At 43.1% G+C, this 27,406-nt stretch overlaps 1 protein-coding gene across 1 annotated transcript in view; it reads right to left on the bottom strand.

Moving 5' to 3' along the window:
- The window catches only part of rims1b (regulating synaptic membrane exocytosis 1b), a 65,934-nt gene that overhangs the window by 21,189 nt on the left and 17,339 nt on the right, over positions 1–27,406 (bottom strand). The window contains exons 2-16 of the mRNA XM_041966740.1: positions 25,537–25,750; positions 21,944–21,955; positions 21,451–21,471; positions 12,324–12,622; positions 10,913–11,808; positions 4,629–4,669; positions 4,241–4,351; positions 3,895–3,994; positions 3,163–3,286; positions 2,646–2,692; positions 2,352–2,467; positions 2,127–2,257; positions 1,857–2,028; positions 946–1,099; positions 630–686 (exon numbers count right to left, since the gene is read on the bottom strand). Coding sequence (XP_041822674.1) covers positions 630–686; positions 946–1,099; positions 1,857–2,028; positions 2,127–2,257; positions 2,352–2,467; positions 2,646–2,692; positions 3,163–3,286; positions 3,895–3,994; positions 4,241–4,351; positions 4,629–4,669; positions 10,913–11,808; positions 12,324–12,622; positions 21,451–21,471; positions 21,944–21,955; positions 25,537–25,750 — 2,495 coding nt within the window. The remainder of the gene's footprint in view (positions 1–629; positions 687–945; positions 1,100–1,856; positions 2,029–2,126; positions 2,258–2,351; positions 2,468–2,645; positions 2,693–3,162; positions 3,287–3,894; positions 3,995–4,240; positions 4,352–4,628; positions 4,670–10,912; positions 11,809–12,323; positions 12,623–21,450; positions 21,472–21,943; positions 21,956–25,536; positions 25,751–27,406) is intronic.

A 27,406-nucleotide genomic window follows, 5' to 3' on the forward strand; every position in this document is an offset into this window, starting at 1 on the left:
GCATAAAAAGGTGTCAAATTTAATTCAGGTCCACATTCACCCAAAAGGAGATTAAGCCACAGCAGAAACAGTCTAACAAGAAAGCAGTGGTAGTGATTCTGTTGACCAAAATAACACAAATTCAGCTTCTATTGTACATGTTCAGTGTCCTTTCAGTGAAGTCAGCAACTTCCGCAGGACTAGGAGCATGCAGGAGAATGGCAGGAAACTCAGTGGAATGGCAGTGAACAACTGTAGCTCTACGCTCTAACATGCACTCAGTGCTTCAGTGTTTCTACGGCCCAGCAGAAGAGGAGAAACTGTTCACTGCATCCTTGGTGAAGGAGCACAGTACACTGCTAAACAGCAGCACTATGAAGGCTGTACACTACAACGCTGCACTTCAACATCTGCGGTCCAGCAGCAATATGATGAATTGCAAAAGTCTTTGGAGTGCTGCCTTTTGCTGAAACGGCAACGATTAATTACTTTAATTTGGGTGCAATTTGTTCTAAAACATACAGTAGAGCCAAAAGGAGGCTGGAAGGAAACAGATGGAGGGAGGATGCAAGGAGAGCACTCTCTCACCCAGTGCTGGACGCCGACAGGCTAATACAAGGAAATGCTCAGTAGCCATGCCCCCCACCCACCTTTAGTCACTACCATCAAACCATCATCAAACTCTGTATCAATGATGCGATGAGACCCTGCACACACACACACACACACACACACACACACAAGCGCACGCACGCACACACACACACACACACACACGGGACAGGGTAAGGTTAAGAGGTTCTGTTGTCAGTCTTCCACACTGAGCGACACAGAAAAGAAAGCTCAGTGAAGGAAAGGTTAGCAACCACACACTCACACACACTGAACAGGGATTAAATCATACACACACACCCACATATTTGTTTTCTCATCGCCTGTAAAGACCCCATATATAACCAGACATACTCTGCAGCTTTTTGCTGGGGCTGTCTCCGTGGACGTGCCTGCGTGGGAGGTACGGGGAGGGCTGGGGCAGAGGTATGGAGGACACGTCATGTGTCTGGAGTTTATACCAATGAGGAATGTCGTCCAGCAGAGCCGTCTCCAGCTCTATCAGGATCTGAGAGAGGACAGAAAGGGAAAGGGTGGAAGAGGCAGATGAGTAAGCAGAGGAGAAGCAGTCAGGTGGATCCACTGAGGAGCCATGTTTTCAGAGGTATTTGGGCAGTTGGGACAGTGTTTCTGTGGAACGTGCAGAAATTCATAACCAAAATAAAGCAGTTCCAACCTGCAACCTCTGATCAGAAGTCACAAATGATGAGCTGTGACAAGTTCAACCAGGAAGTGTTTTTTCCTTTCTTATTTGTATTTAATTAGAATCATTTTGGAACCCTGAGGAGTTAATATTAGTCAATAGTCCATGAACATCACAGATTAGACAACAGACTGAAATTTTAAACCTTATTTCGTTTAGTAGAAAGCTAATTCCTTCTTTTCAGTCCCATTAATCATCTCACAACCCTTCTGACCACTTGATTGGGAAGCACTTGTTTCATGGGTGCAGTGTAAACTTATGTTGTGTTCCAACCCATTGCTGAAACATACACTTAAAAAAAAGAAAGAAATAAAAATCCTAGATTTGAATATTGTTGTAAAATGCAGGTAAGTGTAACAGATCTTCAGTGAGGTGCTCGAAAAGCAGATGATGATACAGAATATACAGTATATGAGATGTTTCAGGTAAGACATTACAGAGGATGGTATAATCCTGTTTACTGTCCAATCTGGAAAATCGCCCATATGATAGCAGCATGAAGAAACACAGATAATTAGTAGTAAACTATAATATTTGTATTTGGATATCCTGTGCCTCCCACCTCTCCCAGGAATTCGCTCTCCTCCTCCTGCACTCTGGGCTGGTCCCACACTGTGATCTCTAGCATGCGTTCTCTGAAGTCCCGCCGGTGAACGTGGGAATATATGAAGGTCTGGTTCCACTTAGGCTCGGCGCTCTTCTTCACTGTTTTGGTCCGCCGTTTACTCTTATCACTATAACAAGGCACGAACACACAGGGTCTCGAGAGGGAAGATGCTGATGGACAATGACTGTGAGATGGACCTACAAAAACAAAACAAAATGGCCTTACCTTCTATCAGGCAGGAAGTACATCTTGACATAGGGGTTCCGAGGTCGTCCGTCTGGTCGGGGTGGCAGGTCTATGGCTTGAAGGACGTTGACGATCAACTGATGGCCCACTTTGTCGTACCACAGCTTCACCTGTAAAAATGTGTGAAGAGAGAAAGCCTCTATCCGTAACTCTATCCATTTACATGAAGCACATGACTCTGTCCCTCCTTTTTCAGATACTCACAGAGAGCTGTCCAGGCAGGACCATAGGAAGGTCTCGGAGGGCCCCGGGGCTGGTAGGGGACATCACTGATATGGAGGGACGATCCATCTTTTGTGACTCAAAGGAACTGGAGCCTGCTGTTGAAGAAGGCAACAGTTAATAAGTAATAAATCATAGAGCCAAAAGCATAATCAAGTCCAGTATCTGGTGTTGGAGAACAACGCATGAGTGGCTCTGTCTCCAGAAGCTACTTCCATAAGCACTTAACAATGGTAACAAATTTAAGGCAATAAAGCTGCTCATTTAAACACTTACTAGACTCTAGAGGTGGGTGGGATGACTCTGGGATTCTGGGGATGTCTCTGCAAAAAGTGAAAGAGAGTCACTGAACTTCAAATATACAGAATATACATCAAGATATTTTGCAACGTAAAGACAACAGTTGGGACTGTGGTGTGCATTCATCTTTAAAAAATGAATGAGTAAAGGACTCAAGTCAACCAACAGGTAATAGAAGAGCAAGCAGTCAGTCAAATACATGTCTCCACGTCAAACATGGTGGGCAGTAGAGGAGAAAAGGATGACAGGAAAATGGGATTTTTCTCTTGGATCTCAGGATTTCAGGGAAGGCATGAGGGGAAGGGGCTCCACCCATTAAATCAACACTACTTACTGATATGCTCTATACACTTTTCTCAAGAAGTTTTTGGACATAATTCGGTGGATAGAGCTTTTAGATAAAGGAAGGAGACATATCAAAAGTGTCTGTCAGAAAAAAAATAATGCAAAGTACAAGTATGACAATTATGACTCATTACAACCAAAATCTTACCCTATAGGTCTTGAAACAACTATTTCCACTTGAGGTTCAGCCTTGGATTCAAGGATAATGTTGTACACTTCTTTCTTTGTTGCTCCCGGCAACGACTTCCCATTCCACTGCAGCACCTCGTCACCTGGAACCAAGATGGCCGACATGCACAATGATGATCCAGCCTGATCATCTCGCATTACGTTTGCCTAAAAAGCCAGGTACTAACAGAGGACTCTATTCAAATGTAAAATATAAACTGCACTCATCTCCATTGCATGCATTTTTTCCAAAAGAGGATAAAACTGTTTTTGGACACATTTGTGGATATGAATAGCTTGAGTGGGTGTTTCCATTCGCAGCAGTTGACTGACAGCTGAAAGCTTACGTTGTTATACATGTTTAGCCTACGAATGTTGATGCAAGACGCTTTCTCAGCAAGACCACGTAGTGCTGGCTATCAACTGAACGTTTGTAAGGGCTCATCAAGCTGCTATGTTTGTAATCCACTCACAAACAGGACGCTAGCAAACTAGGCCAAATGGCTTGGCTTGGAAAATAGAAGCTAGTTAGCCTACCTTGCTAACATCACCACCGATTCAACGATAGCTAATGTTAGCTTCATAACCTTCATCCCTAGACGTGATGACCCGGCTGTCAAAACTCGCACAGATATTGCCCCAATTAAATTACAGTAGCAGTATCTTCAGATATAGACCAGAACAAAAAGCCACACGTTTGATTGATTGGCACCTGCTCGTAGGTGTCCCACAACGTCTGCCAGGCTGCCTTTCTTGACTTTGGTGATAAAGGCCCCGAGCCTCCCTGTCTCTGTCATCTTCCCTCCCACCACCTGCACACCAAGGAGAGAAAGGAGAATGAATAGTTGCAGGGCTTCACGCTGGCGGTTTGCACCTCTCTGCAGGACCTCTACACACAGGGTTTGCTAGTTGTTACACCACAGCTTTTGCACGAATTTCTAAAACATCACTATTCCCAGTTTGGAACAGGCACCAAACTAAAGTTAAAATAAACGTGCACAAATTATTTTACAAGCTAGGAGGGGTCCAGGTGTGAAAGGGAGGAACTCCCTGCTTACTTTTAGGCCGAGGAGGGAGCCGGCCTCACGGGGCATGGCCGACCTCTTGCTGAGCGTGATGCGCCCTATCAGGTGGTCACCCTCTTTGGACGGCTGCCATGTAACCGGATGCTGACGGAGAAGAGGGGAGTTACAAGGCATTGTGAAGGAAGGTGGGGAAAAATGGAGGGGAGAGGAGATGAGGGAAGGAAAGAGCGAGAACAGGAGAAAGGGACAGCGGGAAGGGCGGTTGTGATAATGTTAATGAGTAGGCTTTGTTAGACATGGTTCTACTTGTACTTGTGTGTTTGCATGTGAGTACACGGAGGTGTATGTAAGTTACTGTCAGTATTCAGGGCAGCCGCAGCACATTAACGCTCTGTATCTGACATGCTTCACTGAAACTTACATGCCACACTGTAGGATCTAGAGAATGACAGTCCCAGTCACCTGCACAAAGAAAGAAAAAGACGTCTGTCAGTGCCCTGGAGAAATGCATCTTTTATGTACAGAAACTGTGTAATCATTCTGTATGGTTTCAATTCAAAGAAAGACTGGGAAAAAGATTAGCATGTTGAATGTTCATTGCATGTTAAATAGAAGGAAAGACATAAACCACATATAAAAGTGGTACAGAGAAAAGCCAATAAAAGTGAAATTTCACAACCACAGCTAAAAAAAACTAACTTCATTCATAATCGAACTGATTCACCATGCTCCAAGTTAGCCTGTCCAAACCCCCTGCCAGAGCCTGGCCAGGCACAAAGACACCAGTGACTGTCAGAGTATCCCAGCTCTCATTAACACTGACAGATGGCTCGAGTGGAAGGACGAACTGGCCCAGCATCGGACCAGAGCAGCCTGTGGCCACTTTTTCACCACAGGAATAAACCAACAGCAAGATGACATCAGATGGGGTTTTAAAAGACTTCGAGGAACCTTGGTTTCAAGGTAAGTGAAATGTTCATGCCTGGCATACGGCGGGATGAATGATTTAAGTGATGTGTCTGGTAACAGAGAGCACACATGCAACGCTGCTCGTCAAAAACATTTTCAGTCATAATCAGGTTAGCCAATAAGAGCAAGGGTGATGGAGATCAGAAAACCTGAAAAAAGTCTGAGTAGACATGACTCCAGTGCTGCTTATCTGAAATCTGAAAGTCCACCGAGGATGCTTGAGAGGATAAATGCTGACTCCACAGCTTAAACTGCTGAGTAAGGGTTTGGGGTTTTGGGGGATGAACACGCTGGGCAGATTACAAAAACTGGGCTGCTCTTCTAACTGATGCTACATCAAAGCATCAGCTCTTTGCAGGTATTAAAGTTGTGTTGTTCTTGGAAAACTCTGTGTGTGTGTGTGTGTGTGTGTGTGTGTGTGTGTGTGTGTGTGTGTGTGTGTTTGTGTGTGTGTGTGTATGTGTGTGTGTGTATCACAGAGCCTGTCCTCTTCAGCTCCATATTGTCTTGAAGTCCAACCTGCTTCACATTTGCCTCCACAACATGATCTCCTCAAACAGCCTAAACAACAGCATGCTAATTCTTTACTGTTATTTAGCCCAAATTACAAATCCAGCTCTCTCTATTTAAGAGTTCAGTTCAACTTAAGCAACTTAACCCTATGCCTTAATAATGCTAGCTGGCTATGCTAACAAAAATGTCAAATCCAATCAAGCTTTATTTATAAAGTGGACGTCACACAACATTATGGTGTGCAACATTATGGAAAGAGAAATGAGTCGAGACTTGTCTGTTATGAAATATGCTAGAATAAATCGGTATGTTTAAAATGTTCACGTCATCCAGCACACGCAACACGTGAGGATAAAAACTCAAAATTGATGTTCCACAAGTCATTTGAGTTTTGCCACAATTAAAAGGTGCCAGCAGGTCTGAACACTCTGATCAGTAGATTTGTGGCCTAAAAGCACAAGTCCAGGACCAGGCCTATGGTTGAACAAATTATGGCTTTACCCTGACTATATGACTAAGGAATGCACTGTATGTGACAGTGGAACAACAAGGATCTGTACCAGTGTCAAATGGCCTGTAGGACGATGACTTGGACCAGCTGACTGGTCAGCCGGGGGCCGAGAGCGTTTCTAGTTTCAGTATCTATCACCCAGGGATATCGCAGCCTCTCTTCTCTGTCACTGACATATTCTCTTGTCGCAGCACATTTTACAGCTCATCACACTGGATGTCACCTCAGAGAGAGTTGGGTGAAGATGTGGTAGAAATGAACAGAGAGGAAAAGATTATTTTTTATAGTGCCTTTTCCTTGGGTTGAAAATAAGAATTTATGGAGTGCCGTTTGTATTGATGAAATTTTTGAGGAAAGCATATCGGATTGGTTTTATTTTGAGAAAACACTTAATTACTACAAAACACATTCGACGGCCACAACAAGAGCTTGCAGATCCCAGCCTGTACACCAATCAGTAGGTCTGACTGCACAAGATGACGCAATATTTCAAATGTATTTACAGTCACTCAGTAATATGTTTGTGTGTTGCATCATTTTCCCATAATTTTGCTGTTTAACTAACCATTTATGCAAGTGTAACTGTGTGCCATCATGGTACCAAAAGACATTACATACATTTATAAAGAAACAGAATGTTTCTTGTTTCATTTGTGTGTATATGGTGGAATCAATAGGCACTGATGTTCTACATCGTTGAAAAGTCAACAAATTCTCCAGTAAGTCAATAAGTCATATTACAGTTTATTAACCATTAGGACATAACGCCTTAGGATTGAGCAGTCACTCAGTTTTCTCAGTTGTAAAAGAAAATCCACACTACTGCTTATGCTCTCTGCAGTGACAGTACATTACAGTAAAGGACAACACGTTCATACTCATGCTCATGCTCTGGGAACTCCTGAAATAATCATAGTAAATGTAGGAATACATCTTTCACACACACACACACACACACACACACACACACACACACACACACGCGCGCGCGCACACACACACACACACAATAGTGGCTAAAGTGCAGTGCAGTGGGACACAGTATAATTCCAGCAGCAGACTTCCCCTTTCATTTCCTCAACACCATTATCACCTTGGTGTCTTCTTCACACCAAAGAAGTAACCCATCCACATCAAATCACTCCCTGCTTCAATTTGACTTCAAAGTCAGAGCTGCTGCGTCATTAGAGCCTCAATCCGGGAGATACACTTGTACTGTATGTCCAGTGGGATGCAGTTTATTGGACAGACAGGCAAACCACAATATAAACACAGTTTACAATAATCCTGCTAAGAGGATTCTTGCAACATATAATCAACTATTTCTACATGAAAATTACATAACTTCCTCTTATACATAATATCTGTTGTGAAAAAAATCCAAGCTTGTAATCTGTGCTATGTGCACACATTGCGTCAATGCTTGCGATCTGCATTAAATCCAGACTTTACAGCTTTTTTACTTGCCCGGTGTAGTTGACAGAATGTTTCAAGGGTATAGATACATTCAGAATCGTCATTATGTTAGGTAATTCATAAAAATGACATGTTACGAAGAGGTTGTATTGCAGAAAACATAGATGAATAATTCAGTACTTCAATATGGTGCTGGACTGTATTCTTATGTAATTACCTTATGATGATCACTGGAGGTTTTTGACGTTAACCACTAAATCAATGATTATTTGCAGTCTACCTGATTTCTATTTCAAAACTAATTAAGCTGGGGAGAAGAACCTACAACTAATCAACCAATATGGATCATTTACTAACTTTATAAAACTAAATTATACTCACCCTTACCAGCAGTTACTACAGTATATACAGCATTGCGTAAAACTTTTTCTATCTTATTTGACTGTCTAGATAATGTTTTGTTTGTGGTCCACTGAACGTCAGTTGTCAAGTTCCCTGTATTTCAACCCGGTTATGCAGCAGTTTCCCAGTGGGCTTCACTACAGTCCAATGGGGCCTTCAAAAACATACCTTTAAAAAAATGGTGAGGTTAACAGTTTAGTCTGCATTGTTTTTGATGTTCTTTGAATAGTACTAACTACCTTTTCACGACACAGACAGTCATCTGTCTCTATATATGATATTTAAAATCTTACTTAAAGTGGCTCAATATTTCTTTATTTTTTATTTATTGTATGAATGACATACAACGTGGAAGAGGTTGCTTATAGTATACAGTCCTACACCACTGAGTACTCACAGGAACTCGGTGGTTAACCCGCAAAAAAATTGTGTAACAGGTAAAAAGTAGATTTATTTAAATTCACAGGTATGAGGATCGGTAAAAATGAGCTAAATGTGGAAGGGCCTTTGATCCCTAAATTCACATCCGCCAAATAATGGACATCATTGATCCGACAGCGATGTAGGGTAGCTACTAGCTAGTGTGTTAAAATAGGTGAAATAAAGGCAGAAACAACCAGTGTTGACTACTAAATTGTGGACAATACATCATCGAAAGGCCAAGCTGGATGTTTGGGAGGAATTTGGTGTGGTTAGAGAGTGTGAGAACAACGTTGTCAGTGGCTTTGCTGCATGTAAAAGGTATTTTGATAGCTGCAAAATAGGCTCATTGTGACAGAGGAAACACGTTGCTGCACCAATTGACAGATACTTTTCCAAGTTTTCCCTCAAAACGGGAGGACAAGGAGGCCATAAGCGGTAAAATTTATGTACAGCTCATTTGAAATGAAAGACGGAGACGTCTTATACCAGGGACTGTGGATGGTAGCCCTCTTTTGCACAACAACCTCAAGGGCAATTCAATGTCAGCATAGTGAGCAGCAACATGGGCTACAGTTTAATTCTGATTTGAATTCATGTTTCTACATGCACCAGTAAAAATAAAGTACTTTAAAGTCAGTGACTGTGTAACCTGTACATGTAATTAGGTGTCGGTTGACAGACTGTATTAACAGGTCGGGTGGGTCAAAATTTGACTCAGAGATATTTGTAGGTAACAGGCCAGTTTTAATACTAAACTTTGCAGGTGCGAGCGAGTTTGCAAAACTTGACCTGTGCAGAACTCCAGAGAGAATTATGGCCTGAATCTGCATCTCCTGTTGGCTTTACAGAGCGTTAGTGAGTTTCAGATCATTGTTCAGTTGTCAGGTGGCTGTTTTCAAACCCAATGTACACTACCTGCTCAGCACCAAACAGGAAACAGACAATGTTAGCAACTAGCTGACAAACAGACTGGAGCTTTTAGAGGCTAAAGAGCCAGATATTTCCCTCAGGAGTTCGTAGAGATCAAAACAGAGCTTAAAGAGGCTGACTGTTGGACATGGATTTGCCAAGAAAACACCTCCATATGAAGAACTGACCCCATGTTACCATCTCACTTAACCTAATGCATCTACACAGGGAAACATACCGCTCATTATCCTACAAAACTTGCTTCATGCCACAAATGAGAGTAAAAGGAGACATCCTGTTTTGAGGCCCAGCTAGCTAAAGAGTGTTTAAAACAGCTAATAATCTCAATCCACATCATCTACCCATTACCAGTCCCCGAGTTATAGTAATCTGGATTAAAACATCTGGAATAGGCCCCTTCTGTGACCGGTGAGAGATAAGCTGATAGAGCACAGCTAACTCCACCTAGTGACTCCTGAACTTAGACGCTCTCCCGTGGCTTATAGCACAGGCTAGCATTGCTTCTCCAACACTAGCTGCATAATACATAGGTACTAAGAAGCCAGCGGTAACCATTCAGCATGCAACCACAGCCAGGCTTGATTTTATCTTGGTCGTCTATGGTTGGCTGGTACAGCTGGCAGTTTGCGAAGTATTACGTAGCATGCGAGCCACTGGCCTAATTCCACAAATCTGCTGGCCTAAATCACAGGGACTCTCCAAATAAATGAGAGCTGTCCTGAGAGCAGCAGGGTTTAGCCACAGCACAGAGGTGTAGTTGACACACAGCGATTGTAATGCAATGTGTGCTTGGGTGGGTTTTTCATTCATCACTTATCGTATAGTTTTACAGTCCAAAATTAGAATGAGATGGTAATAATCTTATGAGCCAAAACATCTCTTTGCTTTTGTTGCACATTGCTGTAATTCCACTTATCAGGGCTATTTTAGATGCTAGGGCTTGGAAAATATGGCCATGAAGTGTGGAAAGAGGAAAAATGTTGTGCTTGTTATTGATCTTTGTTATGGCACTGATATTTTGCTCAAATGTTTTAAGGTCATTGAATCTTTACAACTGTCAACTTTTATCTGTACAACAATTCTTTTCCAGGTTAAGAAAAATGTGGCACATCACTTGTCCAATCATTCAGTCCTGATCTTTGTATCTCTGAGTATTATCTGCATGTCAATTAGCCAACAAACCTATTACTGCTGTAATTCTAATCCTGCCCACACTACACTGGGTATACAGCAGGTGACACAAACAAAGTCTGAAAGTGCTCTTCATAATGACAATGATGAGAATACAACAAATGCAGAGAAATGAAGGTACTTTGACAGAACGAGGATCATGTGTGCAGACTGAGGCAGCACATTACCTGCAGCAGCTCATTAGCAAGTGTTGGTGAGTAGAAAAGGTCTTTAGAGCTAGATTAAGCAAATGACTGTAAGGGACCATGTCTAATATAAGGAAATAGATGACAGCAAACAGTGCAAGGTATGCAAGTTCGGATATGTTTAGCTTAGTAAGCTAGTGGAGTGAGCACATCTGTCTGACTGACCTTTCTCGCTGACGCTTTCCATGTCCACGTCCTCACAGCTGGTGTACTCGGGCGTGGAACCGCCCTCCTCCTCTGAGCTGCTGATGGACATCTGCCTCTTGTTGACTCCGCGCTTGCTCTTGTATGACCGTGGAGGGGGCGGCCGCAAAGACTCCGACTGGTCCGAGCTCTGAGAGTCCTTCCTCAGCAGGTTATCCCCACCCTTGTCCCTTGGTGTCCGTGTTGTACCAGGCTCTAAGCGGCCTTTGTTTGGGCCCCAATCTGGAGGCACAGGTCCCCCAGGTTGGGGTCCTGATCTCACTCCACCTCCAGCAGGTGGAGCTCCCCCTCCTACCCCCACGGTCCTATCCACAGAGTAGGCTCGGTGGTTCTCCAAGACGGCTTTGCGGTCTCCCTCCCCGCCTCCACTCCTCCTGGCCAGGCGGTTTTCAGGCACCTCCCCTGCACTACCTCCTCCTTCACCAGGTCCCAGGCCGACCTCGTTGATCGCCAGATCACTGTGTCGTCGTTCATGGCGGACTTTGGACACCTTAGCATGCATGCGCATCTCCTGCTCCTCCTTCTGTGGTTTCACTGGGTATCGTGCCAAGTTGGGATCACTACGATAACGATTCTGGAACTCCTCCTCACGGCGCTGGCGCTCCCTCTGCTCCTCATCCTCTGGCCGTCTCCGGTGTGTTTCTGAATGACCCAAGTTATCCTGCTCATCCTCATAGTCCTGAGAATGGATCTTCTCCAGCCTCCGTCCATCTCCTAACCGTCTCTCTCCTCTTTCTCCAGCCACCACTCGTTCATCCAGGGATGACTGAGACGGCAACTTCCCAGCAGGTCTTCGGCCACTACCACGCCCCATGCCTCCCTTACCATTTTGTTCATGGAGGGAAACTGGTCTTTTCCTATATGAAAACAATATATTAATTATAGCAATGTGCCATATAGTCTGCTGACACAGGTGCATCTTTTCCATTACAACAGGTGAGCAAAATTGACATTTGCAACATGAAAAAAATGACAAGACGAGGGTACACAAATATCCTGCGCTAAGAACTTTCCTTTCTATATTTGCAAAAACCTTGATGACTTTCATACAAACAGATTAAATTCAACATGGGACGTGATGAATTCTTACCTAACTCACCCACTGAATGAAAGTAAAGGGATTCAATCAAAGATCTCTCAAGACTAAAACCCTTTTTGCCCCAGGGATTAAAAAACAACAGGAGCTTTAGCCAGTAAGCAGTGCTACATTTCTCAGTTTTGAAAAATATGGTTTCCATTCTCCAATTTTGCAGTTCCTACCATGTTAATGAAAAAAGGCACCAACAGTACATGTAAAGCATCCTCTATGCAGCTACTGCAGCATAAAGATGAAGCCGGGGCTGTGTTCAGTTTGTGTATCTTGAGGCCTTACTTTTCTCTAGGTGGTTCACTTTGGGAGCGGGAGCCGGGCATGGTGTCTGCACCCTTGGCAGCAGTGACACCGGCAGGCGGCTGTATCCCGTCAGGCGGACCTGCGTTGGTGTTGGTGCTCGGTGGGGCTTGGGACCTGGAGCGGAGTAGCTTCCTGTCCCTTTGGGCCTCACCTCCCGTGACTGGGTTGTTCAAGGAGGTGCCCAGGCTCCCAGGCCGCACCCCTGACCCCGAAAACCATTCTCCTGATTTGGTGAGAATCTCCTGCTGTTTACGGCACAGGTTGCATACCCACATTACCTACAGGGGTTGAAAGGACAAAGGTGTTTGCAAGCTGGATTCAGAAGGATTAAATAAATTGAATACCTAACAAAAAAAAGTGGTTAGACATGCTTAAGACACAAAAATCTGCACGACTGTCAACATGTACACAAACACAAATTAATTTTATTGAACATACAGCCTGTCGCTAAACAGGCTGCTAACTTTATGGGAGCAGGTACAATTAATTCTAGATATTATAACTTACCACCTTTTGCAATGTCTTTCAACTCACACATATACACATATATACTGTAAGGTGGTAGCTCATCTTAAAGATTACAATATCTTGATTTCCCCCATGCTTTCCCCTCCTTCCTTTGCACAGCCAGTCATATATATATATAGCATTCAGATATGACAGACTGTGTATTAACATTTCCATCAACATCAACATTACCCGTAAGCACAGCTTGGTGAATGCTTTCATAAATTCTGTAAATTTAGAAAAACTGCAGAACCCCCTAAAGAGGTCACGTCTCACCTGCCCTGTCAGTCTATTGCTGTGAATGTTTATAATTCTTATTGACATGCAACCCATTAATCAAATGAATGATCTTGTAGATCGATCAATGATGCTCATGTTGGTGATACAGTATAATAAAAAGATCTAACTTTCAACAGCTACAAACAATTCTGTAATACTGTAGTAGAAGAAGAGAGAGGAAAGATGAACTCTAAATTGTATTGTACTGTATACTAACGTATTGTTTTCATCCAAAAGGAGAATGAATAAAGCTAACAGCTGTCAGTGCATCATCTTTGCACATGCAGGCAATGATTTTCTGTGATTTAGCTTCTAAAACTCTATGAACTACATCATCACAAAGTGAGATTGATGACCACAGCCATGTACAGTACCCATGATAAAAATCTTCCTCTAAATCAAACCCTCAGACAACATCGAATACTCACATGTAGCCATGGCTACTGAATACCACCTCACTCCGACGGCACAAAAACAGGATTTATCTCCCTCCGTATTTATAATCCCAGCGGTTTATTTTTCAGAGAATAAATCCAAAGCAAACAGGAAACAGTCGTCTCTTGTATTCCACGTCAAAAACCTTGGCACAAGTTGAAAACAAAACACCTCCGGGACCTGTAACCCCCAAAATGTTACTCCTTGATGGCCAGTGGGATGGACTGTTAGCAGTCAGTTTAGCAGTTAGCGTTTAGCCGTCAGCGCGCCAAAGCACATTCATCATGGCCTGATTGAATCCTAGTTGGCGCATGTCCAAACTAATCTAGAGTAAATCAGATGCCCGCACGGCCCACAGCTGTCGGGCAGCCGCCAAGCCACACACTACAGTCTCTTTCCCTCCCTGTCTTTCCCCACCTCTTTACCTCAGCCGAGGGGCCACAGATTAGCAGTGGCCAGTAATCCTTTCAGCTCCTCACCATTATTCAACTCATCATCAGCCGACAATACCAGCTCACAAATCACAACTTCCAACCTATAGCCCACCCTCCTCCATCATCCCCCTCAGGCACAGCTACACAGGTTGGAGATTAAGCTCAGATGCCCCAACCCCCTTCTGCCTTCTTACCCAGGGCATGATGGGATATAAACTACTTAATGTACAGTAAAATTCACTGAAACAAATGTGCCAATCACAACCTTCACGTTTCAGTCAAGTGGAAACTCACAAATCATTCTTCACATCTGGATCCATGTTAAACTTTAGCTGCTGAAGCCAGTTTTAACTCTTTAACAACTCGGGCTATTCATTCACCACATTCATACTGGTGTCAATATGATGCTTTTTTCTGTACTTTGCTTTGATGTGTTTAAACATGTTTTTCTACAAACTCTTTTTGAAATTTAATTCAAACCTTTGATATTTTGACAATTTTCAATATCTGGGAGTATAGACAGATTCTGATTTTGCAAATTTTAGACATTTTTCTTGACGTAAAGTTCTTGTAGAGCTACATGTCTTTAAATAACAGTTAACATTTAGGCTTGGCTACATTCCCACGGTGCTGAAAAACAAATAAAAGCACAAAGACTCCAGATTTGTCATATTTCATGACAAATTATTGTACATTAAATTCCAGACTGTGGCACACCCAAAGTCTCACCAAGTTTAATGCAATGGACTCTGAATACAGGCCAGTGTTTGTAATGGGCAGGCTAAAAGACACAGTATGCGTCCAAGTATGTATGAATACAGGTACAGGGTGTTTGTACCATAATTAAAGCCAAAACTTGAAGCGAGGCTAGCAATGCCACATGAAACAGTTTGCCAATCAAACCATGGCAAACGAATATTGTTACTGTTTTCCGTTCTAAATCATTGACATACAGTGGACACTGACCAATCAATAAACACGCTGGCTCCAGATCAGTTCCATACCATTTCACTATCACAGAAAAAACTGCATACTACAGTGTGATATCTCAAAACGAGCAGATATTTAGGAATTTTACAATTATTTGTACAAGTATAAGTATCATGCAAAGGGCAAATTTATGTATTTATTTTCAAAATTATTCTAATTTGAATTTGACTTATTTAGTGAAATAAAAAGGGCCTTTTTAGAAAAACAAGTTTATACATCCCTAGTACTGAGGGTCGATCAGAATGTGAGTATCTATAGGTTGCCCTGCAAGTCACTTGCAACAAACAGGAGCAAATAATCCACAAGGTTGATCCTTGAATGAGAGCATCATATAGAAGAATGCGCTGTGGGGTGACTGTGGACGAGGCCCAGTGTGTTCTCCAACCAAAAGAGAGACATTCAAAGAAAACAGATCTTATTTTCTAATGGCACGCCTCCATGTGTTTGTTACGTGCTTTAAAGCAGACACTGCAGATGGGTGGGAGTGTAGTAAACAATAAAGAAGTTATAGAACATAGGGGCACACACACACAAACACACACACACAGACACACACACACACCTACACACACAAAGGATATAATACATGTAATCCTTTACTGGAGCGATTGTGCTCTGTGTTCCTGGATGGCCTGAAAGATATTGTAGGGGGAATTAATTGTGTGTGAACTGAGAGTGTGTGTGGCAATGTCTGTGTATGTGTGTGTGTTTGTGTGTGTGTTTATGCAAAAGCTCCACCCTATAGTGTGTGGGACACATGTATTTGCAGGAGTGCTTGCCGCCGGACCAGCCAGAGCATGATGTCAAACCCTCAGCTAAGCCGACCAATCAGATCCCCCCCCGTGTCCATTCGAGTTCATCTTGCTGCCTCTGTCGAGCACAGTGTGCTGTGAGAATGTGACGGTGTGTGTGCACATATGTGTGCAGTATGTATATGTGGGACATTTCTGAAACCTTCTTGCCTAGAAGAGTGTGGCGTGGGTGAGCGCCTGTGGGCGAGATATGTGTGTAGAGAATAAGCAGTGCCATCTCTCTCATGTAATAATGTCAACCTCCTTCTGCCTAAAAATGTGCTTCTCCATGGTAACCAAACCACAGAGAAGAGCTAGTGAGAGAAAAGGGGACAAAGCGGTGTGTTGTGTGAATGTGTGTGTGCATGCGTGTGTGTGTGTGTGTGCGTGCGTGTGTGTGTGTGTGTGTGTGTGTGTGTGTGTGTGTGTGTCTGTGTGTGGACTTGTATTACTCATGTTGTGGGGACATAAATCTGTTTACACAGTTACATTGTGGGGACTCTCCTTCCTTATGGGGATAAAACAGCAAACCCCATAAAGTAGTTAAGTCTACAGGAAATGAATGTAAGCCCATGTCGTGTCCCCAAAAGTGATGGAAAGTGTGTGTGTGCCTGTGAAACTGAGGAAGAGAGAAACAGTCTGTGTGTGTGTGTGTGCGTGTCAGTACTGAAGGACAATGACAGCAGAAAAAAACAAATGCCATTTAGACTGCCTTGAGTTACCAGAACATTTGCTATCTGATACGAGCCTGAACATGGATTTCCTCTCCTTCCCTTTCCTTTACGCTACTTATTTCCTTTTCACTTCTTTCCTTTCCTTGTCATTTATTTCCTGTATTTTCATTCCCTTTCATTTTATCTCCTTTTATCTCTATTCTGCTTTCATTTCCTTTCCTCTCCTCTTCTTTTGTCCCTCCTCTATTTTGCTTCCCTTCCACTCCTCCACTGCTTTCCTTTTCTCTCCACCCATTTTCTTTCCATTTACTTCATTTTCTTATCTTTCCTCTCATCTGCTTTCTTCCTTCCTTTCCTTTCCTCTCCTTTGTCTATTTCTTTTCCTTTCCTCCCATCCTGTTTTCCTTTCCATGGCCTTTATTTTCTTCTCTTTCCCTTTTTTACTTTCATCCTTTCCTTCCTGTCCTTCACTCTCCTTTTTTCATTTCCTTTTTTATTTCGTTTCATCTCTCCTCACCCTCCAGCTCAGCTGACACACCTGGCTGACTTGACAAATGAAGACACCACACACCCGTCACTCATACTTCTCTCTACCAGACCCCCTTCCCTTTATCTTCCGCCCCCAGCGCCGCTCTCTCTATCTGCTGACAAAATGGTGAAGACGTGCGTCGCTGCCGCCGCTCTGCCAACAGCAGCAGCATTCAACAGCAGCTCCCGGCGAGAACAGCATTCATTTAGGCCAGAATTGTGTGAACATCAGCTTTTCCTTAAATGGGCAGAATAGATGGGAGCCTTGGGGGTGGCGGGCAGTGGTGAGGGTGTGGTTGGCTTTCAGTGAGCGTGTGCAGTGACCCTGCCATCAACAAAAACACACACATACACACACACCTCGACAGAATGACATATGAGGCAGCGCTGGGTGTAAACTGCCATCGTTCAGGGAATGGTAAATCCTGAATGGTGGTAAGAAAGACGACCGCAAAAGACATAATGCTCCATTTCCTCTAATAAGGTAGTAGATCAGCCCTGCAAGCGGGCCAAATGCATTCAGTGGTGAGGAAGACTGAAAGCAAAGCAGAGCTGTTGAGACTGTAAATCCACACAGGTTTTACATTTCTGATCAGAGAAGACTCTCACTGCTCTTAATGCTCTATATTACCCAACAAGTCCTCCAAATTAAACAATAAAATACCTTCCGTACGCCACGTACAACGGCCCTTCAAAACAACACAAATAATGTACTTCCAGATGTGAGCTGGACGACATCACTTGTCTGAATCCCAAGTTCCCATGACATCATTTTACACACTGGTGCACTAGTAAATTCATGAGAACAGGTTTTTTTGTATGCTAACAAAGTATTTAACTTAAAATTGCGAAAGTTTTAACCTCAAATGGAAAGTGCTCTCACAGTTGGCCATTTATTTAGAATATGGATTTTAAACCTGAGCAGCTTTTCAGAGACAAATGAAAGAATGGCTGGATGAGACGCTGTGTTGAAACACAGAAGCCAGGAGAACAGCAGCTTGCATAATGGTCACATCAAGACCTCCTGTAAATTAAGCTAACCAGGTGCTTTTTTGCTTCATCAGGTTTCTGTTCAGTGCTGCTGCAGCTTTCCCAGGTCTCAGCAACTACCTTACTCATTGCAATGTTATTTTTACTGATAAGAAGTAAAAGGGTGGATAGCAGAGCCCAACAGGACCAACTGGTCTCTGATGAGTCGAGCCAGGTTCTGGTTTGGGTCAGGTTCAGTCACGCTGACTGGCTTCGCCTGATTGACACAGTGCTTTGAAGTACCTTTTGTAAAAATACAAAGTAAATAAATAAAAATCAAGGAGATGCTGTCCGTGCTGGGCTACATCCTGCTCAATGCTTGGGTTTACTGTTTTACGTGACAATGCATGAATGCAACACAGGCCATTTCAGGCGGTGAATAGCCTATTCATGTAATTATCTTTTAGCACACATATGTCCAAAAAACTCATGGGCTTCTAATTGTGAGATTTCACATTTCACTTTCAGTGAGAGTGATAACAACGAGAGCTGTTGTTATTGGCTTTTGCCAGAACCAGTCAAGGAGGTCCTATTACTGTGAAGTGATATTGTCAGCTCCAAAACCAGGCTTGTAATGTCTGTCAGCCTCATAAGCACATATTCTTCTAGCCCAGGAAAATGTGTGCAGCTGCATGGTGGTGTGGGGGTGGATGTAAAGGCAGAGAGAGAAGACAGACATAGAGACAGACAGTGAAAGAGGGGGACGAGAGTTAAATGGAGACGCTTCAGAGTGACAGAAGAAGGGAAGAAAGAGCGTTCCAGAGGCTACTACAGAGATACAGTGGTGGATGAGGAGAGAGGAGCGGAGTGTGAGGAGGAGGAGAAAGCAGCGGGTTAGCCTTCTAGTACTGAGAAACATGATTGAGATTATGCAGTGCATCCTCCCTTCCGGTAAAATTTGCAGCGTCAGCTCGATGCAGAGAGCGAGCGAGACTCTCTGTGGCTGTATCAGTGTGAATCTGAGCATGTGTGTCAGTGGCAGCTGGTAGGCCATAACCAAATTCACACCACACAAGGTACCAAACACTGGCTATACGGCTGCAACCAGACAACTGAACACTCAAAAGAAATGTGTTAAATGTGCCTGTATGAAAAATATTAATATACAGTACTGTATGTATGTATACTGTATTTTTGTCACACTGTGAAAACTATAAAAGGGGTTCAGGGGTTTAATATGTGATCTGAAGTGATACTGATTTTTAAATCATTTTTTCAAATACTAGATATTTTTACAGTGAATCAAGGTTTCAGTGTAAGCACCGCCAGCAGAGTCAAAGCATCTCCTCTCCCCAGATTTTTGGCATGAAATCAGGGTCTTGTGGTTGCTCACACCAGGTTTATCAACACCAGGAATCGATTTATACCATAAGTGTGTGTGTGTGTGTGTGTGTGTGTGTGTACATTAATCACATTGTGGGGACTTGCCTTCCTTATGGGGACAAAACACTCCTATAATGTAAATTATTAAAATTAAGGGTGAAGACTTGGGCTAAAGTAAGGGTAAGATTGGGTGTAAGTTAAGTTAGTGTAAGGTTATGATTAGTCTCTGGGAAAATTAATCCAAGTCAATGTAATGTCCCAATAGTGATGGAAACATGACTTTGTGTATGTGTGTGTGTGTGTGTGTGTGTGCGTGTGTGTGCGTGTGTGCGTGCTAGCGCCTGCCTGCTCTCCACTGGGAGGCAGTACTCCTCTACAAAGGAGACAGATTGTCAGCGGTTTGTTCAGTCTCTGGAAGCCATCTGGAGCTGACATTAAACACACATAAACAAACACACTGCCATTAACAAGCTATAGCGCCAGCAATAGCAGGGCGGCCTGACAGAGAGGACTCTGAAATACACACAAGCTTCTTCACACACTCCAGAGCTAGCCTTTCTGTCACATACTGAAACTGATTTAAACTTAAAACTGTTAGCATTTAATGATGTGTTCTGTTTACAGAGCAGCCCAATGAGCGACCTTTGTTCCCAACACTGACAATTAACATGACTCCATTCATTAACTTCAATTATAAGAAACGTTAACTAACTACATTAAGTCAGCCTATTTTGTTGCAAATTACTCATATTAAGGCCAAAAAAAAGAGAGATATGCCCTGTTTTGGAAGCACATAGCACATACACAGTAACAGTGGATGATTCAATACTCAAAATACTTATTTTTGTGTTGATATGCTGCTAATGAACAATAACATGCAGTCAGATAATGATATGCTAATTATTTGCCTTGAAGTAACGCTTGGTTGCTACTGTAGGTGGTAGTAAGCTAGTTAGTTGATTGCAACTTGGAGCAGATAAACTGTGTTTAATCAGTTGTCATCATGCAAGCTGCTGCTCCAACAGCTTCTGTAACTCAACACAGTCTCTCATCCAGCCTTTCTTTCTTTTCCCACTCAGTAAAAAGTGAAACGTGTTGCTCAGGTTTAATAGATATATTCTAAAAGAAACAGTCAAAGTTTTTCCTTCTCCATCTGCAGAGTGTCACTCCTGTTAAAGGCCCATGTGCACACCTTCAACATGTGGAGAAACCCAAAGCTTCACACGGCCTGCCATGCCTAGTTACAGTTGCTAAGCTACGACTGGGCAATCACTTCAATCTGTTTGTCATATCTTAGTTAAGACTGTGTCATTGTGTATGTGTCAGGTGTATATCATCAGCAGCACCCAAGGGAGTATAAGTCTACACTGACTTATTGGCTGTTTTACCTGGAGGCATAAGCACAGCCAAACGACGAATCATCTTTCTGGCTCTTCAAGGACTCAGCAACATCCCAAACTAAAATTCACTTCACCATTAGTGACTGTGACGGGGCGCAGCAGTAACAACACTTTGGCGACATGTTGCAGTGACCAAGCATTACGGGAAAGTGGTAATTGACAAAGTGGAACATATACCTGGGCCCCTCCCGTCTCCCCATGGCAAGGCTGGTCTGGTCTCAAACACACAGGCAGGGAAAGCATGCACAGGCATGAGTGTGCATTCGTTGTGCATTCAGATAAATGGTCAGCAGGGTAGAGTGCTTTCTTTGGTGCATGCCAGCTGAAATCCCAATCTCCCATCCCCATTTTTGTCAAGGATTTATTCCAGGATCCATTTGCCCCCTTTCAGCACAGCCATGCCTTCAGCCATAGGAAGAGGGGTCAGGATGGGTCAGAAGGGTCAGACGCCCCTGCCGACAGCCTATATTATGGTTCATGCTCGCTCTGGCCGCCAGTAGATTTTCAGGGTCTGCGTTCATTCCCAGAATTAGAGTACTAATGCAGGATCACAGCCAGCTGCCCTGGGACCGCTTAACCACAATGACATGTGAGGCCCAAGCTCATCGTGAGGCTGAATTCCCGTTCTGATACTGTGAATGAGAACAGACCCGAGTGTGAAGGGGAGACAATAGTAGTGACCCATGCAGCAAAATCCATCACCCAGCAAGCCTTACCCTGTCCTTCACTATGAGACACTTTGCAAGAGGAGGAGACAGACAATGGACACAGTTAGTCAGGGTTTATACTGGAGAGGAAATCTTCTGAGGACACAATAGCTCCAGGTGGCTCCACCCCACACAGTACAGTAAACGCTCAGAGAAATCAAAGTTAACAAAAAACTATCAGGGACTCCCTCTGCTCAGTTAAGTCAGTAATCCATAAATGGATTTGTACACACACTGGCTCCGTTCCAATCCGATAGCTCACTCTCTTGCATCTGCAGTTGTTGGTTTTTCAACCCGTTTTCTTTTAGCTGAGAAATTAGAGCTCTGGCCAACATGGAAGAAACTAAACTTAGAAATATTTTACATCACCTTCCCAGGGTAGACGTCAACATGCTGACAAGAGAAATCTCAGCTGCAGATTTGAACACAGCCAGCGTCTTTACCTTCGGGTGGCACAGACATCACATTCACAGCACAGAGAGAACACAAAAAAGATGCTAACCACTTTGTCCTCCTTTGTGGCATGCAGTCCAGGTAGCAGTGAGAAAAGTGAGGGTGGAAGTGGAGCAAGGAAAGGAGAGAAAGAAAAGAAAGAACAGAAAAGATACAAAAAAATAGAGAGGCAGAGAGGATGAATTTGTGGGATATTGGACAGATTGTGGGAAAAGACGAGAAAAAACAAAGCAGGAAAGGGAAAGAGGATGTGGTGCAAACATTTGTTAATTACATTGTGCAGAATTGATACAGATAGTTCATATTCAGCGACAGAGAGCGAGGCGGTGGGGACAGGACTATGTGAATGTACGGCATGTGACCACTGACATGTTGGCGGCAGCGACATGCAGGACCCAGCTTGGCATGACCTTGGTGTGACTCATGACCTGTGACAACATCAGGATGTGTCACAGTTCCTCAGCACAAAGAGGAAACCGGGACACCAAAAGCAACATGGAGCACATTCTTCCACAACCCTTACCTTTACTAACCCTCTGTCTATACACGCACGGAAAAATTAGCATTAAGTTATGATATCTGACCATCCATGCTTTGACCTTAGGATAATTATTTCAAAGACGTTTTTTACATATTTTTTTTATATAAACAGCCAAATGAATGCTGTAAATAAATGTAGATACCGAATTAATAAATCTATTATTGCTAATCCCTCTTTAATAATACAGCATGTCCATTAGAACGTGAGGCAGGGCTGAAGCTTTGAGGCCTAATCAGTGTTTGGATGGCGTTTGCGCAGCATGTTGCTGTGATGCCTTCTGCAGGCCACAGGGAGCACTACACAGCTGACATCGGGAGTAGATGAATTATTACAGTAAGCTTGACAACAAAAAAAGAGTTTATAGCCTAATATTTCTAGCCAATAGTTTTGCAGTTTCACACAGCCCCTATGGTGCTATGTCTATAGTGATTGGTGGCATCTGATAATTGAAATTATTGTGTATTTCAAAATTGATTTGCTTTCAAAAGGCTTTCATTGAAGTTCAGTCTGTTAGGTTCAAATAAGCATCAGTCAGGTTGTGAAATGATAGTAGGATAATCTAGAAATCATTTCAAAGTAACCATTATCTTGTGTTAATATTTTGATACAAGATTTTGAGATTCATTTTCAAAATGGCATTTTGTACTTTCTGTGAAAATATGTTGTTTTGTAATGTCATTTGGATGACCTTTACCCTTTAAAGTAAAAACAACAACAAGGTATTCTAATGTTCTACAGTAAAAGCTTTTGTATTTATGTCTGTCCTCTTTACCAGCTGTGTGCGCTGAAGCCTGTTCATACAGTATGGATGCATCTAATGAAGCTGTTGTACATCCTGCTAACTACACTAGCAGCACACAACTACTGTGTGCTGCTGCTGTGGGATAAATGAGCACACTGTAAGCAGGAGAAGGTTTGTATATAATAAATCAAAGCTCGCACTTTCCTAACCCTGGCGAGCACGGACAACCCAGTACTGAGGCAATCATTGCCAAGGAGCGTCACTTCCGACACACACCCCCCAAACATCATACACACACACACAACCTTTCACAAACGTATACACACAGACAGGAAATAGCAGATAGTTTACACGTTGCGTTCTGTCATCCCTTGTAAGGAATTATGAATTACTCAGTGAGAATAGAAACTCAGGTCTGTTTTGGTGAAGTGATGCAACAAATCTTATGTGGAACGTTGTTGCATTATCAGAAATCCTGGAAATGTTGGGATAGGTGCTCACACTAAACGTACCATATGTTTCAAAAATGATCTTAGAATGTAATGTGAGAAAAGAATTTCTCTATTCAGTTATGTCCCCATGTGTTAAGTGAGTAACGGTGGAATTATGTAATGTAGAGGAACCAGGTACTCTGTATCTGATGTTTTCTAATCCCAGTTAACTTGACAAGACACAAACATACTCTTTGGTTCATCGATTCATTATGTTAAAGTGACTCTTGTGCAGACTCACAGAAGCAAAAACATGCGCTAGCATAAACACATGAAGAAAAAATCCAATAAAAGGGTACATTGAAACAATTATCTGCAATGGATCTCCTTAAAATTATGTCAACTGACTGAAATTTCACTTAAATGGTGCGAAGTATCATCTCAAGGAAATCCCATATTAAAATATTCAATAATCAAAAAAACGCCATATCGTTTTATTTTGAGCACAGTTTACCTTGATATAAATCCTTTGCTTCATTTGTTTTATTTATAGATTGCATTTCCATCATGCTCGTCTCATCGCTTTATTTCCATGTAAACGCCTGTCTGCTGTGAAAGTAATTTTAAAGGATTTACCAATAGGGATGCTATCTTTATCCCCTATTCTCACTGGCCTTTGAGTTCTGCGTATGTGTGATGCCAGTGTGAGTTCAGGGCCAGCTGGGCTGTGCGGATCCTGAACAGATTGAGGACCAGCAGGCCAAGGGTGGAGGGCCCATAGTCAGGTAAGATACCCAGGAGGAGGTCCTCGCTCTTGGGCTGGAGGAGAGCCGAGAGAGTGCTTGAATGGAAGAGAGCCGGGTCTTAAAATAGTGCAGGCATGTTGGGTTTGTGGATGGATGTCACATGGATCCGACATGGATCACATTCATGGTTAGAATTTGGTGATACGGTGTTTTATACCAGTGCCTCCACAGCCTGTCGCTCAGTTTTTTCAGTGGACTGTAGCTTTAAGGGATTTTTTTTATTAGCTTGTTTTCTGCTTAGCCATCATATTTTCTGCAGAGAAGGAAGCCTGCTTAATTTAATTTGATCCTCTGACTTTTGATCTCGTGCCAGCAGGTCAAAAATTTGACTTAAACTGAGATATGTCAATATCAGCAAAATGGATGAATTTTGGACATCCACGTTCACCATGGGCTGATCAGAAATCAAAATACAAATGACCTTATCACCAGCTGTGGCTGTAATTTGTGTTTGGTGCTAATTAAATTATAGCATGCTAGCATGTTAAAATAATAAGCGTGTTAACACTGTAAACATTATCTGTATACATAAACTGGATTGCCATTGGAATCCATTGTGACTGTTTCAAATTCAGTGCAAGCTAACTACAAGCTGCTGCCCTTCCTCACTGCTTACAGGATGGTGAGACGAGGGTAAGGTTCTCAGTATTCCTTTAAAAACCCTTTCTGAATCGTGTTAGCCTCTTTTCCGCTCTTGTTCTCACTGGTTCTGGTCTTGTTTAGGCATGTTTCCTGAGAAGGTCATTGTCGGACATGCTTTCTTCATGATCTGCAGTCAAGTCACAGGAGACACAGGACAACACAGATGCTGTTACTGGTGTGCTTTCACATCCAAGTGAGCTAAAGTGCTTTGATTTCTAACCATTCCACAACACTGCAGCCTCGGACTTGAAATGAGCTTTGAAGGGTCCATGACTGGGGCAAAGCCATTCTTCCAATACACTTTGGTCCAACCAAAATGTGACCAGGAAGCGACAAAGCAGACGGCAACAAACACAGAAGCAGAACGCCCAACTGAACATCAGCTACGGCAGGGATGAGGTGAGTGTGAGAGGGAGGAGGGGAACAGGGGAGGTGAGAGGGAGGAGGGGAACGGGGGAGGTGAGAGCTCAGGTTCCTCACATTGTTGGAGCGCAGAGAGACCCGGCCCCCACAGCGAGCGCAGAATTTGGTCTGGCAGTAGGAGCAGAGGTGGCCGCAGCCGTCGGCAAACTTAGTCTTGCGGCAGATCCCGCAGGTGGGCGCATCATCCTTCAGCTGGGTCTGTTGGCGCCGCGTCTCTGCCCCGATGCGACGCACCTCCTGTTTGTAGCTCTCAAACTGCTGGTGCAGTGTTCTGAGGAGAGAGAAAAGATGAAGAGTGGCCATTAGTGGTACAGCTTGCATTCATTCATTTTTGTGGTTGACAAACTTTACCATTCAGCACTGTTCAGACAGATCTTCCTGTCTAAATATCCTTTCATTCATAAAAACAAAAACAGGAGAATTTCTGAATAACTGAATAATTTCCAAAATAAATAAATACAACAGGAACAATAGCGATGTTGCATGTTTGGGAACAACATTTCAGTTCCAGCAAAATAACTAGCGATTAGAGCTCCACTTGAAAGGTGCCTTTCAAAAAAAATCATAGATGCAATTAAATGAAACTCAGTTTTGCTCTCTGTGGCTCACAGCCCTTCCACTCCCTGCTTCCCAGGATGCCTATGATGGAAATGACCCAAGTGTGAATTGCAAATCAGACCATGTGAAAGCACACGAAATGTTGTCTCAACAGAACTGTCAAAGGAATACTGCATTAGCATACCATGGCTCTCATATAGGGGACCCAGACAGGCACTTTAATTACCTCGCTGAGTGAGGGAGATAGAGAGGAAGGAGATGGCTTCATTCACAGTTTGCAGCCAATTTGCCTATTTGTGGAAGCAGACAAACTTTAGTTAAGTCTCTGGCAGCACACTGACTTTACAGTCGTGTCTGTGAGTTCTTTGTCAAAAGAAATGCATTGAGACAATGCAAAGCACTTTCACACTCTTGCACATTCGCTGAGGTAAAAATGAGAAATTCACAGTAAATCTGTTAACCCCTGAGAAAAAGTTGTGTGGAAGTAGAAGCAGGACACTGAACGCCTCCTGCTCACTGATTAGAGGTTCAGACTGAGAAAATTATCCATATTCCTAAAATATAAGATCAGTTGATTCACTTTCAAACAATTGCCTATCACACGTTCCGAGATCCCAACGTGACATTCAAATGCTAACAGTTCAGAAAACAGTCAATCAACACTGATGCCAAACTAGATCACCTGGGTCTATTGAAAGCAGCCATGTCCTCCTGTTTGTAGTGCTCAGCTGCTGAGGAGGAAACAGGTAGAGAACATAACACCTGACCTGTTGTCAGCAGCTTTTTGTGGTAGAAAAAATCAAACAGATAACAGTCCTCCACCATGACCCATCCACAGTCCAGGGTCGATGCTGTGTCTTCACAGAATACGTGTGAGTTGGAAGAAGGTTTACAGAAAAAACAAGCAGTCTAAACAAAGAGTTACGCGATTCCCACAAAGTATACTGTCTCCCTGAAAAAATATTTCAGACGTTGCCAAATAGAAACTTCCAGGAGAGGAGCTGACTGAAGCCACTCGCACGTCCCTCTTCTCTTGAGCCTCTCTACGCTGTCTCTGGCTCGTGCTCGAGCAGAGACAGCAGACTGCCACCACACAGAGCTGGAACAGGGAGGTGACCGGCGGACTGGGACACATTCGGCCAATCAGCTGACACAGGAGTTGGCTGGAACGGGGACAGTGATTTTGTGACGTGGAATGTTGAATGAAATGTTAGCGTGAGGAATATAAAAATGCTGTTAAAGTTAGAAAACGAAATATCGTGTAACACAGGAACCTTTAGGCTGAAATTATGAATATTATCAAGTCTTAAATGCATTTTCCCTAATATTTGGTAGGTTATGTATATGTCCAAATGCTGAAGTTTTGTAA

The sequence above is a fragment of the Chelmon rostratus genome, chromosome 3 (genome assembly GCF_017976325.1).
Source record: "Chelmon rostratus isolate fCheRos1 chromosome 3, fCheRos1.pri, whole genome shotgun sequence".
Taxonomy (NCBI): domain Eukaryota; kingdom Metazoa; phylum Chordata; class Actinopteri; order Chaetodontiformes; family Chaetodontidae; genus Chelmon; species Chelmon rostratus.